Source organism: Megascapheus bottae, chromosome 7 (assembly GCF_031878675.1).
Source record: "Megascapheus bottae isolate mThoBot1 chromosome 7, mThoBot2.hap1, whole genome shotgun sequence".
Lineage (NCBI taxonomy): Eukaryota > Metazoa > Chordata > Mammalia > Rodentia > Geomyidae > Megascapheus > Megascapheus bottae.
In genome coordinates this window covers 7,350,964-7,373,550 of record NC_143515.1, presented here as the reverse complement: position 1 = coordinate 7,373,550, position 22,587 = coordinate 7,350,964, and the positions used below count along the sequence as shown (strand labels likewise).

The following is a 22,587-nucleotide window of genomic DNA, read 5'->3' as shown; positions in this document are numbered from 1 at the left end:
TAGTCCAAACAATTTGGAGTTTGTTCTGAGAGCTGTTGACATTGAGTCATTGCTTTGTGACTTTGGGAAGGTCACCTGACTCCTTGAATGCCACTGTCACCTGTCCCATGGGGCCTGTGCTGTTTTTACTTTGCTCTGGGTGGTGCCTCACTTGACTGAAGGGATCAAAGATGTTACCGATGCAGGGAGCAGACCCCTGGCTTTGGCCTGGCAGACAAAAATAGGCAAAGGGTGACATGGACTGGTATTTACCATGCCGTTCTATACCCACTTTTCACTTAGACATCCGAAGAGTCTGAACACCCACCTGGCAGAACTGTATCAGGAAGAGCCTTGGTCTTTCTGGGTGGTTGAGAGGAGAGGGGGGGGGTGGTTAGAATCAAACCTAGAAACTTAAGGCTGCAGACAACTTTTTTCCTGGCAGGTTTGGGCTAGCCTCATCAGCATATCAAAACACTGTGATCAGACAGAGCTTCCCTGGTAAACTGAACACGGGGACCCTGCTCACGCACTTGGGGCTACTCATAGCCCATGAGCTTTGGATATTTCCTCCTAACCCACTAATTACTCTTACATATATGGGTGAGCTGAGCCCAGCACCCTGAATACCTCACCCCCTTTTTTGGGTCAGTCATGGGACTTGAACCCTGGGCGCTGTCCCTGAGCTCCTCAGTTAAGGGTACCGCTCAACCACTTTGAGCCACAGTGCCTGAGCTCAGCCTTCTGAGCAGCTAGGATTACAGGTGTGAGCCACCAGAGCCCAGCTCTGAATACCTTTGAGTGGATGTTTATCCCCCACAGAGCCTAAAGAGGTCATGTTCCTGTCCTCCCTTAGGTCATTTGATCACTTTGTACTAGGCTCATGGATGGGAGCCTTTGTTGGCCACAGGTCATCAGCTCCACCAATAAGGAGATTCAGGTAAAAGCTACATGCAGTGAGAGGACGTGGACATGCCCAGTAGCGGAGGAGGGGGTGCGCCCCCATGTGGTCTTCCTGAACAATCTGGGCTGCTCAGCTAGTGGAATTTCTTTAACCTTGTTGCCCAAGGGCCCCTGACTTTGTCATCTTGCTCCCTCTGCTGTCTGATATTACAAATGACAGCAGTATGCTGTTGCAGAAGGGCTGTTAAGCGTGATTTTTTTTTTTTTTTTTTTTTTGCCAGTCCTGGGACTTGAACTTAGGGCCTGAGCACTGTCCTTGGGCTTTCTCAAGGCTAGAGCTCTACCATTTGAGCCACAGCACCATTTCTGGCTTTTTCTATGTATATGTGGTACCGAGGAATCGAACCTGGGTCTTCATGCATGCTAGGCAAGCACTTTAACCACCAGGCCAAATTCCCGGCCCCGAGCCTGATTTTTTAAAAAAAAATGTGATTTGCCTCCTTTTAAACCCTTAATCCTCATCATTAACAAACACTACTGAAAATCGCCTGCTAGTCGACTAACTAGCTTTGCCTGGGGTCCACCAGAGAAGGGGCCTGAGAAACTGTGGAGGGCCAATGAACGAATAGGTACTGGGTAAAAAAAAAAAAGGGGAAAGGGAACTATTCTCCGGTGGCTATATTGGCCACAGGGGAATGGCCACTACAGAAGCTCGTATATCCCCACAGGCCAGCCAAGTGACGGGGATTCAGATTGCTTGGCAATCACAGGCCTCAACGGGGGCTTGTGGAACTTTTTTTTTTTTTTTTTTTTTGTCAGTCCTGGGCTTGAGCTCAGGGCCTGAGCACTGTCCTTGGACTTTCTCAAGGCTAGAACTCTACCACTTGAGCCTCAGCACCATTTCCGGCTTTTTCTATGTATGTGGTACTGAGGAATTGAACCCGGGTCTTCGTGCATGCTAGGCAAGCACTCTACCACTAGGCCAAACTCCCAGTCCCTTGTGGAACTTTTTATAAGCTGTCGAGTATAAGGAACATAAAGCACAGCCATTAAACATCCCCACAGCCTTGTCAGGTAGGCTCGATGAGAAATGTCATACTTATTCTTCAGATAAGTATGCTAAGGCTCAAAGTGAGGGAAACAGCCTGCTTTTGATTACTCTGGAGTCAATGCTGGGACCAGTGAATTCTCTATGTTCTGAAAGCAGACCCTGGAGGTGGGGTGGGTGTTTGTGAGGGAGCAGCCACAGGGCTCGATGTGTGGGTCTTATCAAATCTTCTTTTGAGGTGTCAGATGGTATGTTAGGCTGTGGGTTTAGTCTAGAGTGGCATCTCTTGAAGTGTAGATGCGTGAGTGTGCAGCTTATGAGTTTAAGATTGAGGAGCTTTTTTCTGTGCAGTTGGGCACACGCCTCAGACCTCAAGAAGAGAGCCAATGAGGGCAGAGCAGGGGGGGCGATCACCCTCAGGATAGGTGCCCAGTGCTGTGGCTAGTGCAGGTAGAGGTGGGTCAGGACCCCAACGTTTCCATCTGATTAGAAAGTCACCCAGGAGCTGGACCTGTGCTACAGTACTATGGGCAGCCTGTTCCAATACTGCTTCCATCAGACCCTCCTCTGGAGTCAGCTGTAGTGCTATGCCAATCTCTGCACCATTACCTTCCTGAACTGCCCACTCACCTTGCTGTTTCGAGCAGTTCTGGAACTGGTAGATCTCTGTAGAACCTCCCCGGCCATCCCTGACCATCTCCCATCCTTGACTCTGCACCCCAGGACTCAGTGGTCCCCACTGCAGAAGCTTAGGAGGTCTGCAGGAACTTAGGAAGATCACAGACCCACATTCCAACTTCCAGACACAAGTGAGTCAAAGCCTTGGGTACAACTGTTTGCAATTCAGAATGTGCAGAAGGAATTAAGGTTACATAAAAAAAAAAAAAGAAAGGTAAGCTGGGCTCTTGTGGCTCACACGTGTAACCCTATCTGTTCAGGAGGCTGAGGATCATGGTACAAAGCCAGTCCTGGCAGAAAGGTCTGTAAGACCCGTATCTCCAATAAGCTACTCAGAAAAAAGCAGAAAATGGCAGTGTGGGTCTAATCACAAAGCCCTAACCTTGAGCAAACAGAAGCTTAGGGAGCCAGACACCAGTGGCTCACACCTATAATCCTAGCTACACAGAAGGCTGAGATCTGAGGATCATAGTTCAAAGCCAGCCCGGGCATGAAAGTTCATGAGACTCTTACCTCCAGTTAACTATCAGAAAATCAGAAGTGGTGCTGTGGCTCAAGTGGTAGAGTGTTAATCTTGAGCTGTAGGCATCAGGGACAGTGCCCAGGCCCAGAGTTTATAGGGACAGAACTCAGACCCTGAGTTCAAGCCCTAGGACCAGCACAAAATGAAAGGAGAAAAGCTGGAGTCATTTTTAGTCATGCCTCACTATAATTCCTGCTTCTAAATTGAGACTACGCTATTTTCTTAGTAGAAACCATTCCATACTATATGCAGTAAACATGCAGTGACTTCTGGGAGCCAGCATCCTTTGAGACACCCTAAAACGGAGCTGGGATAAGATGAGGGAATTAAGGACAGCTGGGACAACACTGGACAAGAGTTTGCAGGAGCCTTGGCAGTGACCAGAGCAGGGCTTCCTGGAGCATGTGCACTAGTGCTTCCAGATACCCACCACTGGACTAAAAATGGATCATCAGGGTGGTTTTCTGTTTTCTACATTTCCTGCTATCTTTTCTTTTCTTTTGTCAGTGGTGGGGCTTGAACTCTGGGCCTGGACACTGTCCCCAAGTTCTTCAGCTCAAGGCTAGCACTACCACTTGAGCCACAGCACCACTTCCGGCTTTCTGGTGATTAAGTGGAGATGAGTTTCACGGACTTTAGTGCCCGAGCTGGCTTTGAACCTTGTTTCTCAGATCTCAGCCACCTGAGTAGGTAGGATTACAGATGTGAGCTACTGGCCCTCGGCTAATATATCTCTTTTGAAAAGCAGTGCTTTTGTTAGCTACAAGTGGCTCAAGCCTGTAATTCTTCCTACTCAGGAAGCTGAGATCTAAGGATGCAGTCTGAAGACAGACTGTACAGAAATTCTATGTGATTCTTTTCTCCAATTATTCATCAAAAAGCCAGTTGTGTCTCAAATGTTATAGTGCTAGCCTTGAACAAAAAATTGGTACCAGCTGGCATTATGTGGAGGCTTAGATTACACACGCAGGTTAGTCTTTAATAAAGCAAGTCCTGAAAGGAATAGGCCTATTGGTGAAGTTTTTTATTTTTATAATTTTGGAGATGAACAGTGTTGGAAGACCAGGAGAACCACCAAGGCAAGCAGGTCATGACATCTGTGTGTGCATTTCAGAAGCTTAAGAAAGGCCTTTCCTTCTTCCTGGATTAGATGTTTGGGCTCCTGAATCTGCAGGCCCCAAGGAAGGTTCCAGCAAAAGATCCAAGTCACCAGCCTTGGGTCTTTAAACAGTAGATCCATATTCAAGAGCTATCACAGGCTGTCGCGTGGGCCGAGTGCAAGCAGGAGACGGAATATGGTCCCTGCCGCAGAGAGATGGAGGACACGCTGAATCTGAATCATCTGAAGTTCCTCCATGTGCTGAGCCCCAGAGCCTCAATTGTGACAAGAACAGCTTTTATAAGAAGCAGTGCCGCCCTTCCAAAGGCAGAAAGCGGGGCTTCTGCTGGTGAGTGGACAGGTTTGGGCAGCCCTTCCCGGGCCTGGACAGCAAGGGTACGCTTTACTTTGCACAAAAGACTGCCACGGAGAGAGGAGCACCTGGCTACAGCCTGAACTTATATTTCTTTCATTTTTTTCTTTTTAAAGAAAACCAAAGTTTAGACAGAGATTTTCAAAATGTCTTTTGTTCCTTTAAATGGTAAATTTGAGCGTCTCTCCACGTTCCAGTAGTCAGAAAAAAATACATTGAATTTTTCTGTTGCTTTCTGTAAAAATAACTCGATACTTCTGCCCAAAGCAGCAGACTGGATCCCTTTCTAGAATCCTCTCCACATCTGCCCACTCGAGCCACTGACCCTTTGCCATCCTGGCTCAAGTGGCTGAGTTGAAAACACACCTCCTCATTTCTCCTCACCCCACCCAACTCATGAAACTCCAGTCACCTGAACGACCTGGCCACACCAGGCCCCTCACCCTCCTGATACCATCTTTGACTCCAAGTGACTCCATCTGCTTGGAAAATATTGGAAAGATGGAGGTGGAATCTTAACTGACCAAGAAAGTTTAGCACAATCTGGAAAACCTGTAAAGGCAGATCTTTCTGACCTCCCTCCTTCAGGCAACTTTTCAGGGCTGGAGCCCAGGGGAAGGCCCGGGGTGGCCTGTACTATGGTCCAGCAGGCAGGGAGGAGGCTGAGAGAATGCCTCACTCCTCACAGTAATGGTGTGATCATTCTGGAGACAGCATAATAATAATAATAATAATAATAATAATAATAATAATAATAATAATAGTAGTTCTCATTCAATTCCCAAGTTTGGGATTGAAGATGATAAACTCTTTAAAGGCAAAAGTTTATTTTCACCCCTCATCTTTATCCTTCTTTAGATCACACAAAAAAATGTTTGTGATGTTATTGAACCAGGAAAGATGAATGGCTTGTTGACAGAGCCTCTTAAGGACACTGGGAACACATAGAGAATAACTTGTGTTTGTTGAACTTGGGAGACCCACATATACTTTATAATTCACACATATATGCAGAGATATGTTCGTAGTTGTAACATTGTATACAGCATAGCCCAACTGTAATGGGATCCATACTAGAAAATCCTAGAGTGTTAGGGATAGATCCTCGATGGCAGAACTCTGGTGGGTGACCAAAAGAGGGTACTTGGTCCAGAGGCTGGGCTGCTCCCCCCACCCCCTGGGCCAAACCCAAGGCAGTATTGGGTGTGTGGAAACTGTCTTGTCCCATACTACAGAGAGCTCTCCTTAAGAACAAAAAGAGGTCTCAAGACATCCTGCCTATCTATTATGAGCTTTCCTTTTATTAAAATTTTTTTTGGAAAAGGTTTGTCTTGCGATGTATTTATAAAGGTAAATACAGTTTTTACCATTAAAAATTTTTTATTAAGACTGCTCAGTCCCTGGGGACCATGCCTTTCTAGAAAAGTTCTAAACTATAGACTAGTGGTCAATATTAGAAAAATCCACTAGAATTCTCTTCCAGGGCAGAGAGAAAGCTAGGACTGAGGGATAAATGGACAGAAGATGTGCCTTAGGGGCCTCAGGGACAGAGCTGTTCACTATTGCAAGACAAGTCATCACCCATTTCTGGAAGGACTTTTAGGTTGGCATGTGGTCATCTGATGGACATTTCCAAGCTTTGTGGCCTCTAGGAGAGGCACACTGCCCCCCGCTCCCCAATTCTTCCCCCTTTCTCTGACTCAGGAGGAGTTGGTTGCCAGACCCCTTTAGCTACATGGAGCTGGTTTTCTGGTAGGGATGTGGAGAGTGCCTGGTGCCTTATTCACTGAGATTGTGGCAATGGATCCAAATCAATGGCCTAATTCTGTCTCTGAGTCCTCAGCACTGAAGAAATGAAGAGAACAGAAACCTCCATGGGGTAGTGACCTAGTGGGAAAGAGACCGAAGTGCCCTATATGCAGGACAAGTCACAGTACCTGCATTCTCAAGGTGACTTGTTTGGCAAACTGCAAACCCTTAAAAACTGTTCTCTCAGATTTGTTCTTCCCCTATTATCATTTACATATTTACCACCTTGTATTATAGACAGGACTTCATAAAAACTATGGACTTAGAGTCAAACAGTTCTTGAGTTTGAAATTCCGCTTTGGAATTTACTACTACTGTCTCCAAATCTATTATCAAGCTATTGTGAGAATTTATTGAGAGGGTATACATGGAGCTGGGCCAAAACAAGCACCAGTATGTTGTACTATGGTGTATGTGTGTGTTTTAGGCAGGACATTTTCACTAGTAACTGACAGAGGCCTGAATAAAATGAGCTTAGAGAAAATGGAAATTATCAGCTCCTAATTATAAAATATTTTCATTTTTTGTATCTGCACTAAAGCTTGAACTCAGGGCCTGGTGCTTTCTCTTAGTTTCTTCTGGTGCTCTATCATTTGAATCACAGCTCCACTTCTGTAACTGTGAAGTCTTAGGTGAGGCCACCTCCAGGTCCAAATTTATTCTACTGTCCTAACTTTACACTGTCCAGTATGAAGTTTATCGCTTGTAGGTGAGACTATTTTCCCAACCATGAGCCTGATTCTAAGGTAGCTAATCCCAGAGTCTAGATTTCTATCTTACTTTTTTTTTTTTAATAGCATTTTTACCAGGGAAAAGGGAGTCCCACTGGTTCTGGCTGGAATATGACTCAGTCAATATTCCTAGCCAAGAACATACAGGTTCTTGCTGGTCTGGCCCAGCATCCATGCTTTCCTGAAGTGGCTCTGAGAAACCTGGGGGGCCTCTTAATAGAAGCAGAACATGCAGGGTAGGAAAAAAGTCTTTTAGAGCATGTAAAAGACTCAGAAGAATATTGGTAGAGAAAACACTAATGAATGAAAATCATCCTATCTCATCCATGTCATTCTTCAATAATGTTATTGTAATTCTATTTTAAAATTCACCCCCAAAAGTAGTTCCTAACCCATTCTGGATATGCTTTCTGAAAAGGCCTGCATTTCCTAACAATTCCCCATAAATCTTCTTCCTCAGTGATTAAGGGCCTGCTTTCCTTTCCCTCCTTCTAGGAACTGCTGTTTACTAAATAGGTTACTGAGGATCTACAAGGTAGTTTTCTGAAATTGCTGTAGCATCCATGATCATTTCCACAGCTTTTGGTATTAGAAAGACTAGTCTGCTCAGGTTATTCAAAATTTCCAACTGGGCATTTAAAAAATTACACATGATTACACTTCCATAGTTCAACCTACATGTGTGTGGCAGGCACCTGCTGTGAGAACTGGCAGTGAAGTAAGCAAAGCTGCTCTTCTGAGAACTGGACTGCAAAATGGAGACAATGGGGTTGAGGATAGAGGTGGAAAAAGCAGCACAATTAGGTATTTTTCAGATTCAGGGAGGGAGCAGAGGATAAGCTATTCTAGAAGCTAGGGAAAAGTTAAGCACAAGAGCTAAACAGCAGAGCAGGGGCTCCTGAGAACACGTCTGATGTCTCAAGGTCATTTAGGGTGTGAGGCAAGCATCTTCCTCATATATGGAGGGACTTACTTTAGATGGATGCTTTTAGTATATGACTCCTTTAAGTCCCACGGTCAGGCTTTGTGGCTGAAAGGACTCCTCCATTTCAGCTGTGAGGACAATTTATTTCTCGTGGACAGTTATGGTTTTATAGCTCAGTTTTTATGATCCCTGATTATATAAACCCGGTCCTGAGAGAGTCCTGTTTCCCTCGCAATGAAATATTCCAGTTTCTGGGTGGGGCTTATGGCCAAGACCCTTGATTAGTGTGACCTGATTAGAGTGATTAAGGTGACTTCTCCTGGCAATGAATGTACCCCGTGATGTCTCTTGGGCACCCTGTCAGGGGTTTAATTCACTGAAACCCCTAGTTCTCTTGCCACACCATTACCACTGTTTTGTAACAAAGTAAACAAATACTCAAGAATGAGCAATATATATTTTTTATTATAGATCATACATAAATACGAAGAAACTGAATAGTGCCTATGTTGACTAGACTTTTCTATACTTACATTTCTAAATTAGACTAACTGTGATTCTTCTTACTACCCAGAAGGAAGAAAAAGCAACTTGTTTGTGAGGCTCACATGGCCTTTTTAGGTGAGCTGTCCTTGACAGAGAGAACTGAAGTAAAGCAGAAAGCATCCTCTCCCTTCCACCTGTTCCTTTACCTATGATTTTTTTCTTGGAGCATTTCAGAATAATACATGCAAAACTGGGTTTGGATATGAAAAGTTCAGTCACCATCTACTGCAGGACTGTGTTTCATTTGGGCTGAAGGGCCACTGGGCGCGAAGTCCAGACAGGCCATGGCAAATGTCACCTGTGATGCCCTAATCTTAGGGTTTGCAAGACTGTGGGAATGGGATTAAAGTAGAACAGTATGTGCAAATGATTCCCAAAGTTGTGGAGTCAATTAATATTCAATATTCCATTATTGACATTCATGTTACAAAACTGCAGCAAATTACAGTCTGAAGCACATAAATGGAATACTTTCCTGTGTGGGTATAAACTTGAGGGTAAATCCAGGGAATGATTTCTTCAATTTGAAGAATTCATATTCTGTTTATGTGATGTCTCTACATTAGACATTTTCTTCTGGTCATCTAGACAAGGGCATTTCTTCAAGGTTCTGAATCATACACACACGTGTAAAAATTATGCTTCCAGGATCTCAAACCCTAATGTCACAGGCAAAGCCTCATTCTTACGGAATACAAAGCACTCGGTTTCCTCCACCTCCAGCAGTTCATCAAGAGAAGCCACAACCAGATCGTGTGCCTGCAGCATTTCAGGGTAGCGGGACATGGTGCGCTCGATGCGTGCCGAACGCCTTACAGGAGTGATGAGTTTCATGTCTTGCACTTCTGGCATTCCATTTATTCTGAGAGATTGCAAAAGATGCATTCAAAAGCTTTACAGCTTCCAGAAACTCTAGTTTATATATAATATTTATAATTTATTTCATTAAATTATAATGTATTTCTTATTCTATAATAAAACATGACAGACATTTCGACCTAAATTCATATAAGAGATAAATCTAGGGTAGTTCTCGAGCTTTCATGGAGCTTCCCTGACTTCTGAAATGTACTGTGCTGCCGGAGGGTTTCTTCATAGGGATTTAATAAATGATTTTTATTTGAAGCTACCTGTTTTGTAATTGCTTTCAAAGGAGCTTATAGATTTTAAGGAAACTGAGCCTAGCACCACATTTGATTGGACTAATGAATTTTAATTTTCTTTCTAGCTCTGACAGTAACAGGGCTAGAACGATCTTCAAAGATGGAGGATCAAACTACAGCTTGTAACTGGAATGTAAAACTGTAGAAGCATTCCAGTAAGAAGCAGCATGGGGGACAGAACAGAATCCTTTGTATACAACTCACAAAGCCACTGGTTCCATTAGCCTAAGCAGGATCTGCAAGCCAGTCTTCTTCCCAAAAGCTTTCATTCAAGAGCCAATAAAAGGTGGTTTTGAATCACTTGCCCATTTTCATTCATCCTTGAGCTAACAGTAGCATGCAGTGATATATCCAGAAGAATCTAGGACTGGAAGGCCCAATTGTGTTTACCAGGACCCTGAGACATAGAATTGTAGTCCTAGCACTATAGTCTGGAATTATTTAAAGATTATGAATGCTTGAGGGAGACTACATTTAACTTTTAGAAAGTGACCCTGCCATCCTCACACAGCTCCTAAATCAATGGGTTCTGCTTTAGAAGCGTATTTCTTAGAAAAATACAACATTTCTGAGTAGTCTTGGGCTCCTATATCCTTAACTACTTTTCTTATTTGTACTGAGCTACTCACTACCTTTAACTTTGCTCTTATGGCTCAAGTGATTGCCTCTGCCTGGGATTTGGTTCAGGTTGACCCCTTCCTGTCTTACCTGTGTCAGGCTGGCAGAAAAGATAGGAGGAGGTCTCCAGGTACAAGATAAATAGGAGTGAAGAGGTATGACTGATGCCAGAAGAGAGGGAAATATGTGTACAGAGAAAAGACAAAGAATATCCTGTCAATAGTTCCAAGCGCCCCTTACCCTCCACTCCTTCCTCAAAGGCAAAGCTAAAGTGACCACCTGATCTCATCTGAACAGAGGTACTCTCTAGATTGCTTATATTCTGGGTCAGTGGAGGACAAATTGAGAACAGAAGTAGAATTAGCTCTGTAATCACAAAGTTTGCTTACCTAGGGATTGAGGCCACCTGCAATTTGATACCAGGAAGATTATCCTGTTCTGTCTTGGTTACGTGGGGTGTTGCTGGAACCTGTTGCTTCTCTTTTGGAGGAAGGCAAGCTTGCCCAGATTCCTCTTCCATTGTCGTGGTATTAGTTTCAGCAACCAAAGAGTTCGAAATAACTCCTTGTGTATGCAAGATCAGAAAGAAAAAAAGAAAGAAAGAAAGAAAGAAAGAAAGAAAGAAAGAAAGAAAGAAAGAATTAGGAGTGTAACACTCAAGCTAAACATTAACAAAATGAAACAGTAATATAGACAATGATTTCAGAGTATAATAGACTCTATTAATGGTGACTCGTTTGAAGTGGGACTTCTAACTGGGTTATCCTACTAAGCCCTACAGCAAAGCCAATGACATCAGTCTATCCCACTAACCAGTGGAACATGCCGAGTCTCCTTGTCACTTCAAGATGGACCCTGAATACTTACCACGTCCCTAATCTCCCATTCACTCTCTTAGAGACTGGGCATTGATTTTCTACCATTAGGCTGTACTAGATCAGCTTTCTACCCAGAGATGACCACATGGCTATTACTTTGGACAGTGAATACGAGATGTCTTGCTTTGGCATAATTTTCACGATTGGCCCATCACAACAACCAAAATGAAAAGTAAATCAGATTGAAACAGGTAGTCACAGAGCGTAGAGGCTGAGATTTGAAGCAAAGTCAACAGGCTATCAAGTGGCAAAGGAATGAATTCTTGGCTCTTCTTTTTATCCCTTTGAAGAACATTGCCATACATCATAAATACATATGCCTAATATCTGAGTTGTAGCATCATTCTCAGAGTCTGCTATTATGTACATCTACTCTATATAACTTTATTCTCCAAAGTAGTGGGATATCTGGCTGGAATTCCACATGGCTTGGTTATCCTCTGGTTCAATCTACTCATAAAGGAAAAAATATTTGCCATTTTGTAAGAGAAGAAGAATTATGCACTTTAGTTTCAAAAGATAGCTTGCCTTTTCTTTCCATTCACATAGCAAATGCCACCAGGAATTACATCATGTCACTGTGTTTGGCACTATAATTCTCATAGAAAATTCCTTTAAAGACTGGCCAATGACAGTAATGGTTACTTAGGTGAAGAGATTTTTGAGATGGCTTTTTAAAAAAGAAATAACATGAATTCAGACAACTAAGTAATGGTGAGTCTATTATAATTAAGCATGTAATTTAAACCAAAGCCTCTTTCCCTATGACCTAGATTCTTGCTAATAGCCATTTGTCTCCTCTCTCCTGCAACTCTAGGAAAGCAGGGTAGTTTAGTCTATTGCTTTGGTGGAAACACCATTTGTTCAGTGTTAGGCATAATCGAAACAAGTGAGTTGATGAAAGTGGCTGAAAAGGCCAGGCCATGAAATCCACGAAGTCAGTTTTGAGGAAATGTATAACTCCTTTTCTTCTTTCCACCTGTGAGTTTCTGGATGATTTTTACTCATACAGCTAGAAAGAATGAATTGAAATGAAATAACAACAGTACCTTCTATGGTTCTGTTTGGATCTTGTAAAATATTAAGAACAACTTCCCGTAACTCATGTATTGGCTAGAGAGAAGAGAATAAACAAATTGTTAACTCATGGAAAAAATGAGCTGAAGAACTTAGTGCAATGTTAAACTTTCTAGAGTAAACATTAGCTATAAATATCATGTACGTAAAAAGTTTCAAATTTAAAGCTTCATAGAAAAATAAAGGAGTGGAGAAAACATTGGCTAAAAGCTGAAATAAAATTAATGAGGAGCTATCAGTAACTAATTCACATTAAAAATACATGTGCATTATATATATATATATACATATATATATATATATATTTAAAAGATGGAAGCTGGAAGGCAGAAGGAAGAGGGTAACCAATGTGACTACTCTATGGAGTTGAATCTTAACGTGGCAGTGTGGCCATGGAAACGTGATCATATTACAGATCTCCTGATAGGTTAAGAATCGGAGATGGAGGCAGGGGTTGGTGACTCATGCCTATAATCTTAGCTGCTTAGGAGGCTGAGATCTGAGGATCACTGTCAGAAGCTAGCCAGCGCAGAAAAATTTAGGAGACTTATCTCCAATTAAGCACAGAAAAAGCTGGAAATGGAACTGTGGCTCAAGAGGTAGAAGACAAGCTGTGATCCTAAAAGGTCAGGCCCTGAGTTCAAGCCCAAGCATGAGGGCAGGGGTTGGTGGGGCGAGGGAGGGAGGTGGGATCTAACCAAGAGGATTCTAGAACATCTATTCAGATTCAGTCCTCCAAATCCATTCCATTTCTATGAAAAATCACGCAGATGGGAACTGTGCCCTTTTATCCCAACAGAAAAGTAGGGATACATTTTCTAAGTCAAGGGTGGGGGTGGGGAAGTATATATCATGCAAGATCAGAGGTGTCTTCTGAAAACAGGATAAATCAAATTCTCAGGGTGAGGGTTGAGATTAGTAGCTTTCCTCTTCCCCTAAACATGCAGAAAAGGCATCCAGCTCCAGCAAGGAGACTAGAACTTTGAATATGACCAGTTTAAAAGAAAAGATCTAATAATAGTGATAAAGTGTTATCTAACCAACCTATACAGCCAGATCATACTAGTGTGAATCCATATGTCCAGAGTTTTGCACTTTTTCAACTAGCCCAGTGCCATTGGAATCTGAATAAAATCTGTAATGAATAATAGAGAATAAGCAAACAATAGTGTATGTGTGTAAAAGAGATAGAGACATAGAGACAAAAGAGATAGAGGCAGAGACACTCACAAACAACACACACACACATATAAGGTGGTATCACTTGATAAGAAAGAAACAGCCAGTTAAGGAGGAAGAAAACTTAACAGAATATTAGGAAATGAAATGCCCAACTGAAGAAGGAAGCAGAGTATGAGAGAGTGATGAAAGGTCAAGAAAAACAATAACAGAAGAGTATTTTCTTATAATAGAGGTAAAAATGTAATCAGTTTTCTTTGGGAAGTAGAAAATGGGGGGAGGGAAGGAAGCAAAAGTCCTATTGAATGAAACTTATTGAACTGTGCTTGTGAATAATCATGGAAATAGTCTGTAGAATACTGAGTATGAAACAGAAAAATGTCATTTAAGCAAAAAGTTATAACATTAATTCATTCAGTCTTTGTCCAAAATCATGGTTCAAAGATGGTTTTATTCTAGGATTTAGAATTAAAGTTATTCACTCAATGACTCTGAATTGTTGATTTATGGTTATTGATGTGTTGAACTTATCTTTTTAGGTTCTTTGAGGTAAAGTTTAATGTGAATTAGTTACTGATAGCTCTAACTTTCTATAATTGCATATTTCTATAATTAGCATTAAGATATGATTACTTAACAATAAAACTTTCTATTGGTTTACATGTAACATTATTTTCTATAAATGTATTTTTCTATTAATATATTAAAGGATACATTATACTTCATATTGTTCATCAAGTTATTTTTATTTTTTTGTTTTTGTGCCAGAGCTGAGACTTGAACTCAGGGCCTTGTGCTTGCACTTGGCTTTTTTGTTCAAGGCTGATACTCTAACCATTTGAGCCATATCTTCAAGTGTTGGGTAACTGGAGATAAAATACTTTCTTGTTAAAGCTAGATCTCAGCCTCCTGAATAGCTAGGATTATAGGCATAAACCTCTGGCACTGGCTTTCATAGTTTTGTTTGGTTTATATAAATTATATAAAATAAGTTTTGTCAGATCATTTTTTTTTTTTTTTGCCAGTCTTGGGCTTGAGCTCAGGGCCTGAGCACTGTCCTTGGACTTTCTCAAGGCTAGAACTCTACCACTTGAGCCTCAGCACCATTTCCGGCTTTTTCTATATATGTGGTACCAAGGAATCGAACCCGGGTCTTTGGGTATGCTAGGCAAGCACTCTAACCACTAGGCCAAATTCCAGGCCCCCGTCAGAACATTTTCATACATGCATAAGATACTTCAATCATATCTACCCCTCATTCCTCATTAGTCAGAAGTTTCACATTGTAGGGTTGGGAGTTTGGCCTAGTGGTAGAGTGCTTGCCTAGCATGCACGAAGACCTGGGTTTGGTTCCTTGGTACAACATACACAGAAAAAAGCCAGAAGTGGTGCTGAGGCTCAAGTGGTTGAGCTCTAACCTTGAGAAAGTCCAAGGACAGTGCTCAGGCCCTGAGCTCAAGCCCAGGACTGGCAAAAAAAAAAAAAAAAAAAAAAAAAAAATTTCACATTGTATATTATATAGCTATCTTAAGCAACATCAGAAAAAACACGTGAAAGAGAATTTTAAGAGTCACCCACTCAAGACAGATACTCACAGCTGCGCCACTTTTAATGGCCTCTTCATAAAGCCCAATAACATCAAAGGGGCCTTTATTTGCCAATATCTTTGCTTTGCAGACCCAGAATTTAGCAAATTTCTCAACCTCAGGAATACTGGATAATACTGTAAACACATCATGAGAAGGCACACCCTGAAAAGAGAAAATACCCAGAGATCTATATTTTATTACCATTTCACTGTTATGTCCCATCCCTTTCCTTCCCTTCCTTTCCTTTTTTAGTGCCAGTAGTAGGGTTTAAACTCAGGGGCTAGAGGTTAGTCCTTAGCTTTTTCAGTTAAGGCTGCTTTATTACTTGTGCTCCACTTCTAGCTTTCTGATGGTTAATTGGAGATAACAGTCTATGAACTTTCTTGCTTAGGCTGGCTTTGAACTTCAATCCTCATATTTTATCTTCCTGAGCAGCTAGGATTAGAAGAATGAGCCACCAGCACCCAACCATTAATTTTTCTAAATTTAAATTTTAATTGCACTGAGGTATGATATACATAAGATGGCTCATGCTTGTAATCCTAGCTACTAAGGAAACTGAGATCTGAGAATTGTGGTTTGAAGCCATCCTGGGCAAGAAAGCTCATGAGTCTCTTATCTCCAATTAACCACCACAAAGTCAGAAGTGAAGGTGTGGTTCAAGTGATAAAGTGCTAGCCTTGAACCAAAAAACTCAAGGGCAATATTCAGGCCCTGAGTTCAAGCTCCAGAACAACACACACACACACACACACACACACACACACACACACACACACACACACACACACACACACTACACTACACTACACATTTTAACTGCATATTTTAATGATTTTAGAAACTAATGATGAAATTTTAAGCTACATTAGGTCAAGCATAAAAAATATATCAGAAGGTAAGGAATATGTTCCATATTTTTATAGGGTATAAAGCTAAAGCCAAATCAAACTTTAGAGTTATCAGTACTTACATATTGATAATCATGATACAACATGTCTATAATAACGTGAGCAGTGGGTTTCCACATGAGCCTAACAGCATCATGAAGTATGGCAGAGGTATGCAAAGGTCAAGTGTGTGTATGTGTGTGTTGGGGATTCATGTAGATGTATATGGAAGAGATTAAATTCCTTACCAATGAGCTTTGACATGGTTTCTGGACTATTGTAGGGGGGTTGGGAGAGGGGGGTTAGGGTAGTGGTGGGAACCACCAGAGAGAAGGAACTACCATGCTCTGAAGCCCAGGCATTGGCACATTTAGCCAAGCAGCCCCTTGTGCTGCTCTTGAGATACGGAGTTACACTCATAAAGGTACAATCAAGAATCAATGTTTGGAGCTTAGTGATAGAGAGCTTATTTAGCATGCACAAAGCCCTGGGTTCCATTCCTCAGTCCCACATACACAGAAAAGGCCAGAAGTGGTAGTGTGGCTCAAGTGGTAGAGTGCTAACCTTGAGAAAGCTCCAGGACAGTGCCCAGGCCATGAGTTGAAGCCCCTGGACTGGCAAAAAAAAAAAAAATCAGTGTTTGGGGAAACCAATTTTGTATGTAAAAATTACAAAATTCAACCAAGAAGGAACATTATTGGAGTAAAAAGTTGAGAGAGCAAAGAGGGATACATTGGAAGAATACCACCAGCAAAATTGGCAGAGTGATAAAGAGAATATTGCTATTATAAACTTAGAATGGGCTGTTATAAAAAGAGTGAATAGTGAGAGGGCCTTGGTTCAATCACCAGTAGCACACATAAATAAACAAAGAATGGCATAGATACTGCAGAAGAATAAACCAGTAAGCTGAAAATTCAACTGTAAAAGTTCCCCCAAATTCTAGTGCAACAGATCAAAATGAAATAGAAATTTAAAGTTCTGGAGGCTACATTTATTGGTGATTCCAATATACTTTTAATAGAATTTCTAGTAGAAAAGTGAATAGAGCTAAACATATTTGAAAGAAGCTGCAGGAGAAAAATGTCCAAGAACTGAACAAATTGCCTAGCTGATACCACTGCTTATACCTGTAATCCCAACTACTGAGGGCTAGAAAGACCGGGAAGCTTATCTCCAACTAACCACCAGAAAACCCTGTCACTGAGGCTCAAAGTGGTAGAGTGCTAGACTTGAGCAAAAAAGCTAAGGGACAGCACCCAGGCCCTGAGTCAAACCCCATCATAACTACTACCGCCATCAGCAACAGAAAATTGCGTAGACTAAAAAATCTACATAGTCAAGGAGGATGATGAAAGAAACCTATTTATAAAATGAAAGACACAGAGAGACAAAGGGCACATGTTTTCTCTCATCTGTGGAAACTAGATCTAAAAACACATTGGGTCATGATAAATTACATAGGACTCTAGGCATTCACATAGTAGGACCAAAGGAGAAGACTCTCAGGGGAGGAACACAAAGGTGCAATGTCTACATGCTTGCGCTTATATAAAATATTTATCAAAATGAACTTGGAGAAATAGAAATGAGGATTTTTTTTCTTTGTGGCTGCTTCTGTTTTCTTTTCTTTCTGTCTTGTTTGTTCATTTATCTAGTTAGGGAGGGGAAGTGGAGGCACAGAAGTGGAGGGACGAAGGGTGAACAAACGCAGAACTCTAGACTATGTTGAAAATGAACTATAGAATTTATGGGTGGGGAGAGAGAGGGGAAAAGGGTGACATGTCCAAAAAGAAATTTATTCTTTACTGAGTTATGTAACTGTTACCTTTCTGCAGATAACTTTTATAATAACAATAAAACTTTCCCCCAAAAAACTAAGGATAAAAAGATAATCCTAAAAGCTTCCAAAGAAGGGAATAAAAAGGATGGTATTTACAGAGCAATAAAATTCAGATTACATGAGACTTTAATAAATCAGCAACTCCAGATTTAAGAAAGTTAAAAAATTAACTTTCAGGTTTTCTAAGGATAATAATCTGAAATTAGGAGTTATCTCTACTCTTATTCTGATTATAGAACAAGGGTAAAATGATAACATTTTCACAAATATAAAGATTCAGAAAGTTTTCAAGTTATGTTTGAATTATCATTTAGTAGTTCGTCTACCACTTTTTTTTTGCCAGTCCTGGAGACTGAGCTCAGGGCCTGAGCACTGTCCTTGGGCTTTCCTCAAGGCTAATGCTCTACTGCTTGAGCCACAGCACCACTTCCTGCTTTTTCTATGTATGGGGTACCAAGGAATCATGCATGCCAGGCAAGCACTCTACCACTTGGCCCAACTCTCAGCCCCATTTTGTTTTTGACTTACTGTTTTCATTATGAAGAAAACTGTATCAAGCAAAGAAACAGGAAAAATAAATTAGAAAATAAATTGAATTATAAAACCAAATGGCAGGTTTAAGTTTAGACATATGACTCATCATAAATATGTAGGAGCTAAATTTGCTTTTTAACACAGAGAGCTTTGGATTTGTTTTAAAAATTTACCTGTATACATTCATATGAGACATTCCCCAAATAAATCAATCCAGGAAAGTTTAAAGCTAGAGATGGTTTGGTGTATAGTGGTTTACATTTGTAATCCTAGCTACTTGGGAAGGTGAGATTGGGAGAAATGTAGTCTGTAGGCAAAAAGTTCTTAATATCTCATCTCAACAAACAGCATAAACAGGAGGACCACAGGCTGAAAAAAGTAAGACCTGGGCCTGGGAGTTTGGGCTAAGTGGCAGAGTGCTTGCCGCTATGCATGAAGACTGGGGTTCAATTCCTCAGTATCACATATACGTAGAAAAAGCCAGAAATGGTGCTGTGGCTCAAGTCTTAAGAAAGCCCAAGGACAGTCTCAGGCCCTGAGTTCAAGGCCCAGGACTGGCAAAAAAAAATTAAAAAAAGTAAGATCCTTTTTGAACAACAACAAAAAAAGAAAGTGAAATGGTTTAAGGTTGGGGTTCAAGTGGTAGCGTGCCTGCCTAGCAAGAGCAAGGTCTTCAGTATAGCCCAGGGCCCAGGTAACTGCTCCAATTCCCAAATACACAAATAAATGAACAACAACAAAAAATCCCAAAGGAATAGAAAAAGATCACGCAGATAAATTCTGTGAAGAACCAGATGTGGTAAGATAATTATCAGACAGAAGAGAAATCAAAGCGAGTCATTAATCTTTGGGTACCTAACAAACAGATTTGGAAAGATAAGAAAGTAAAACTTAACAGAAATGCAAAGGGAAATTGTAAAACTGTAATGAAAATTTTAACCAATTCCATCAAGCAGAAAACACAAAGGACAACTTACTAATCATAATACAATATAATTAAAAGTAATATAAAGAAAGCAAGAAACCCTCCCTTCCCCCTAAAATCCTAGAAATGAAAGATAAATAGGGTTTTACCATGTGGCCCAGGCAAGCCCTTAAATGGAGACCTCAGACTATTTAGAAATGAAGAGCAGTGAGAATATATGTCAGTTCATAAGTAAACTAAACTATTGTCTCTTGTCTCTAAGTCCACCAGTAATCTTTGTGACACTTGCACTCTAAGGACTTTCTTCTAGACAGTAGCTACTGGACTCTGCCACTATGAGGCATTAGAGAGGCCAGCAGAGATGGAGAAGGGAGGAGAGGCTTCCTTCTTCCTGTCTGCTTCCGTTTTTCACCTTAGCCTCGGCACTTGGTTGTGGCCTCTCTCTTCCTTCCTCTCTGGGCTCCTAGGAGCAGCGGTCTTTCTTCAATCTGAGGCCCAGGGCGCCGTGTTATTCTATCCGCTGGGCAGTACACTCTTCTTAGACTTGGATCTTCCCTATTAGTATGATTTTATAAAATATACATTTACCATATTCTATTTCCTGGCACATAACTCTAAAATCCTTTGAGTAAAAACATAATGCATGTCTTCTATATGTTATTGAGTTGATGGATGGCTAGCAGTTTCGATATAGCTTCAGGATGGCTGCTGGTCTCTGGAAAGACCTGGGCAGGATTAGAACCTCTGGGGAGGGACTGAAAGTTCAATTCATCACCAGTGGCCAGTGACTCCATCATGGCTATGTAAAGAAGTCACTAGAAAACCCCAGAAGACTGTGTTCAGAGAGCTTCCAGACAGCAGAGCACAGGAGAATTCCTGCAAGGCAGTGTATCTGGAGATGGCAATGAAAGACCTGCATTCCTTTCCATTTCCTTACTCAGTAGTCCTTGTAAAATCCTTTAGAATGAACTAGTAAACACAAGTATTTCCGAGTTATGTGAGCTGCTCTAGCAAGGAGCAGGATGTGGGATGTGGGAATCCTGACTTATAGCTTGTTTGACATAGGCAAAACAACCTGGACTTTGCAATTGGCATTGGAATTAAGGAGTGGGGATTGGGACTAACTCTGAAAACTGTGAGATGCACCAGGGAGGAAGTATCAGAATTGAATTGCAGGGCAATTGTTGAAGACTCGGTTGACTGCTTGCTGTGTGAGGAAATATTGTCACCCATCTGGCTAGAGAAGCACTATGTTGATGGCTAAGTGATAGAACAGGAAAAATACTTTCCCCTTCATGTATTTTTGCACACCTGGTGAACAGTGGCTAGGCCCTGCAGTGACTGTCAGTGTCACCTCAGGTACCTGTCTGCTGTCTGCCTGGAGTGCAGGTCACGTCATCACTGTGTGCAGGGACATATTCTGCCAGTGTGCTTTCATTTTGGAAAGCCAGTGTCTCTGCCTTCTTGTGTGTCTATAGTGGGCAGTGTGTGAAAATTTATATCCCCATAAGGCAGCTACTAACAAATGACCTTGCTAATATTCATACTGCAGATCTGGGTGACTTAGGGTGTGGCTTACACTGTCTCCATAGCTTCTCTTGGGTCTATACCTGTTGCCCTTGGTAGTAGCTTGATACCACACCATTGACCAACTTCTTTTTCCCATCTTAACACTGCTCTTCCCTCCCCCAGGATGCCCTGGAAATTTTTTTTCTAACCAACACCCTCCTGTGAGGGTCTGCTTTTAGAGAACTCACTTAAAACACTGTGTGGCCAATTTCCATATTAAATTGTTTTTTATTGAGATAGCTGCTACAGTTTCTGTTCTTGTGACTAGATTCTGAATGTCAGGGAACATGAGTCAAATCTGAGGGATTTGAGAAGGCAAAACTTAGAGCAAACTTAAGAGTTAAACATATTTTTGAGATAATGAGGATAACTTTCAACTTCCAAGCTTTTAACTAAACAGTTAAGAAAAAAAACAAAACTTGCGTTGACATTGATAAATGAGAAGAAAAGGAATAAAGCCTCAAAGATACCTTTTTTTAAAAAAAGATTATAATACTGACACTAGGAAAAAAGAAACGATCATATATACTGCATTTCTCTGTGTCCCTGTACTGTATCTACATGCATAAAAACGCTTGGTGTGATATGTGGCAACGGTGGTCACACGTGAGAGAGCAACAAAGGGTGTGTGTGTGTTTAAGAGGCCTATTTCACTGTTGTATTGTTTAAAATCATTTTGATACAAATATGTATCTTTTTCATACTACAAAAATAAAGGAGCTAAAAACTTCACAAGAGAGAAATAGTCAATGTGTAACTGTGAACCTAATAATCTAGTTCGAAGCTCTGCAGACTCATCTTCCGTACTCACCTCTTCAATGAGCTGCAGGCATTTTTTCAGAGTGTTGTTAATTTTAGTGGACAGTTCCAATTGGGCTTTCTTTTCTTCCTCTTCTTTTTCAATGCTCTTCCAGAAGGAGATATTCATTTCCTCTATTATTTTTCTTTTAGTTTTAAATTCCATAGGAGGTCGTTTGTAGATTTTCCCCTTGGATTTCTGCCATTCTTCCAGTTGTTTTCTGTTATGCAATTAAAGGGTAAGGAAGAATAGTTTTAGTTTTTCCAAAACAAAGTCTAGTGCTTGAAGTACATTACCTGTAGACCAGAGAATGAATTAAGAAACAATCAACAATGGGCAATGACAGCACTTGCTTGCCTTCCTACTGCAGGTAGACGTAAGAGTGCCTACAGGTGGCCACCTCTTCAACTTTTAAATACCTCAACTTCCTCATTATTTTTCATTATTTTTTAATTTCTCTCTATGCTAATTTGAGTATTTGCTTTCCTAGGATAGCTTTTCAACTTACCATTTTTTCCTACCAGATGCTTGTGGTCATTCAACCAAGAACCAATAAATCTCTGCCTTCTGCAATTTCACCCAATCCTTTGTGCTCTTCTGACCACACATTCCTTCTTTCTTTCATAAACTAGATTAATATTTTCAAGACTCTTTCCTTTCTTTAAGTTTTTATTACTTTCTGGTGCTACGATTACATGTTGACATCAATATGCCTGGCTTTCTGAACTGTTTCCTAAAGTAGCTCCGACTTGCATTATTCACATTCCCTTCTCCCTGTCCTTTTTAGTTACGATTATCATTAAGTCATTGTCCAAAGGGGTTTCAACTCACTATGTCAGTCTATAAGTATAATGTATCTTGGTCATTCTCCCTACCATTCAACCCCATCCATCTTCTCAAGTTACCACT

At 41.1% G+C, this 22,587-nt stretch overlaps 1 protein-coding gene across 1 annotated transcript in view; it reads right to left on the bottom strand.

Annotated features, from left to right (window-relative positions):
- Positions 1–9,212: 9,212 nt before the first annotated feature.
- Positions 9,213–22,587, bottom strand: part of Ckap2l (cytoskeleton associated protein 2L) — a 29,927-nt gene continuing 16,552 nt past the window's right edge. Inside the window, exons 5-9 of the mRNA XM_090336364.1 lie at positions 21,691–21,898; positions 15,125–15,280; positions 12,323–12,386; positions 10,785–10,959; positions 9,213–9,476 (exon numbers count right to left, since the gene is read on the bottom strand). Of these exons, the coding sequence (XP_090192490.1) occupies positions 9,251–9,476; positions 10,785–10,959; positions 12,323–12,386; positions 15,125–15,280; positions 21,691–21,898 (829 nt within the window). The 3' untranslated portion in view covers positions 9,213–9,250. The remainder of the gene's footprint in view (positions 9,477–10,784; positions 10,960–12,322; positions 12,387–15,124; positions 15,281–21,690; positions 21,899–22,587) is intronic.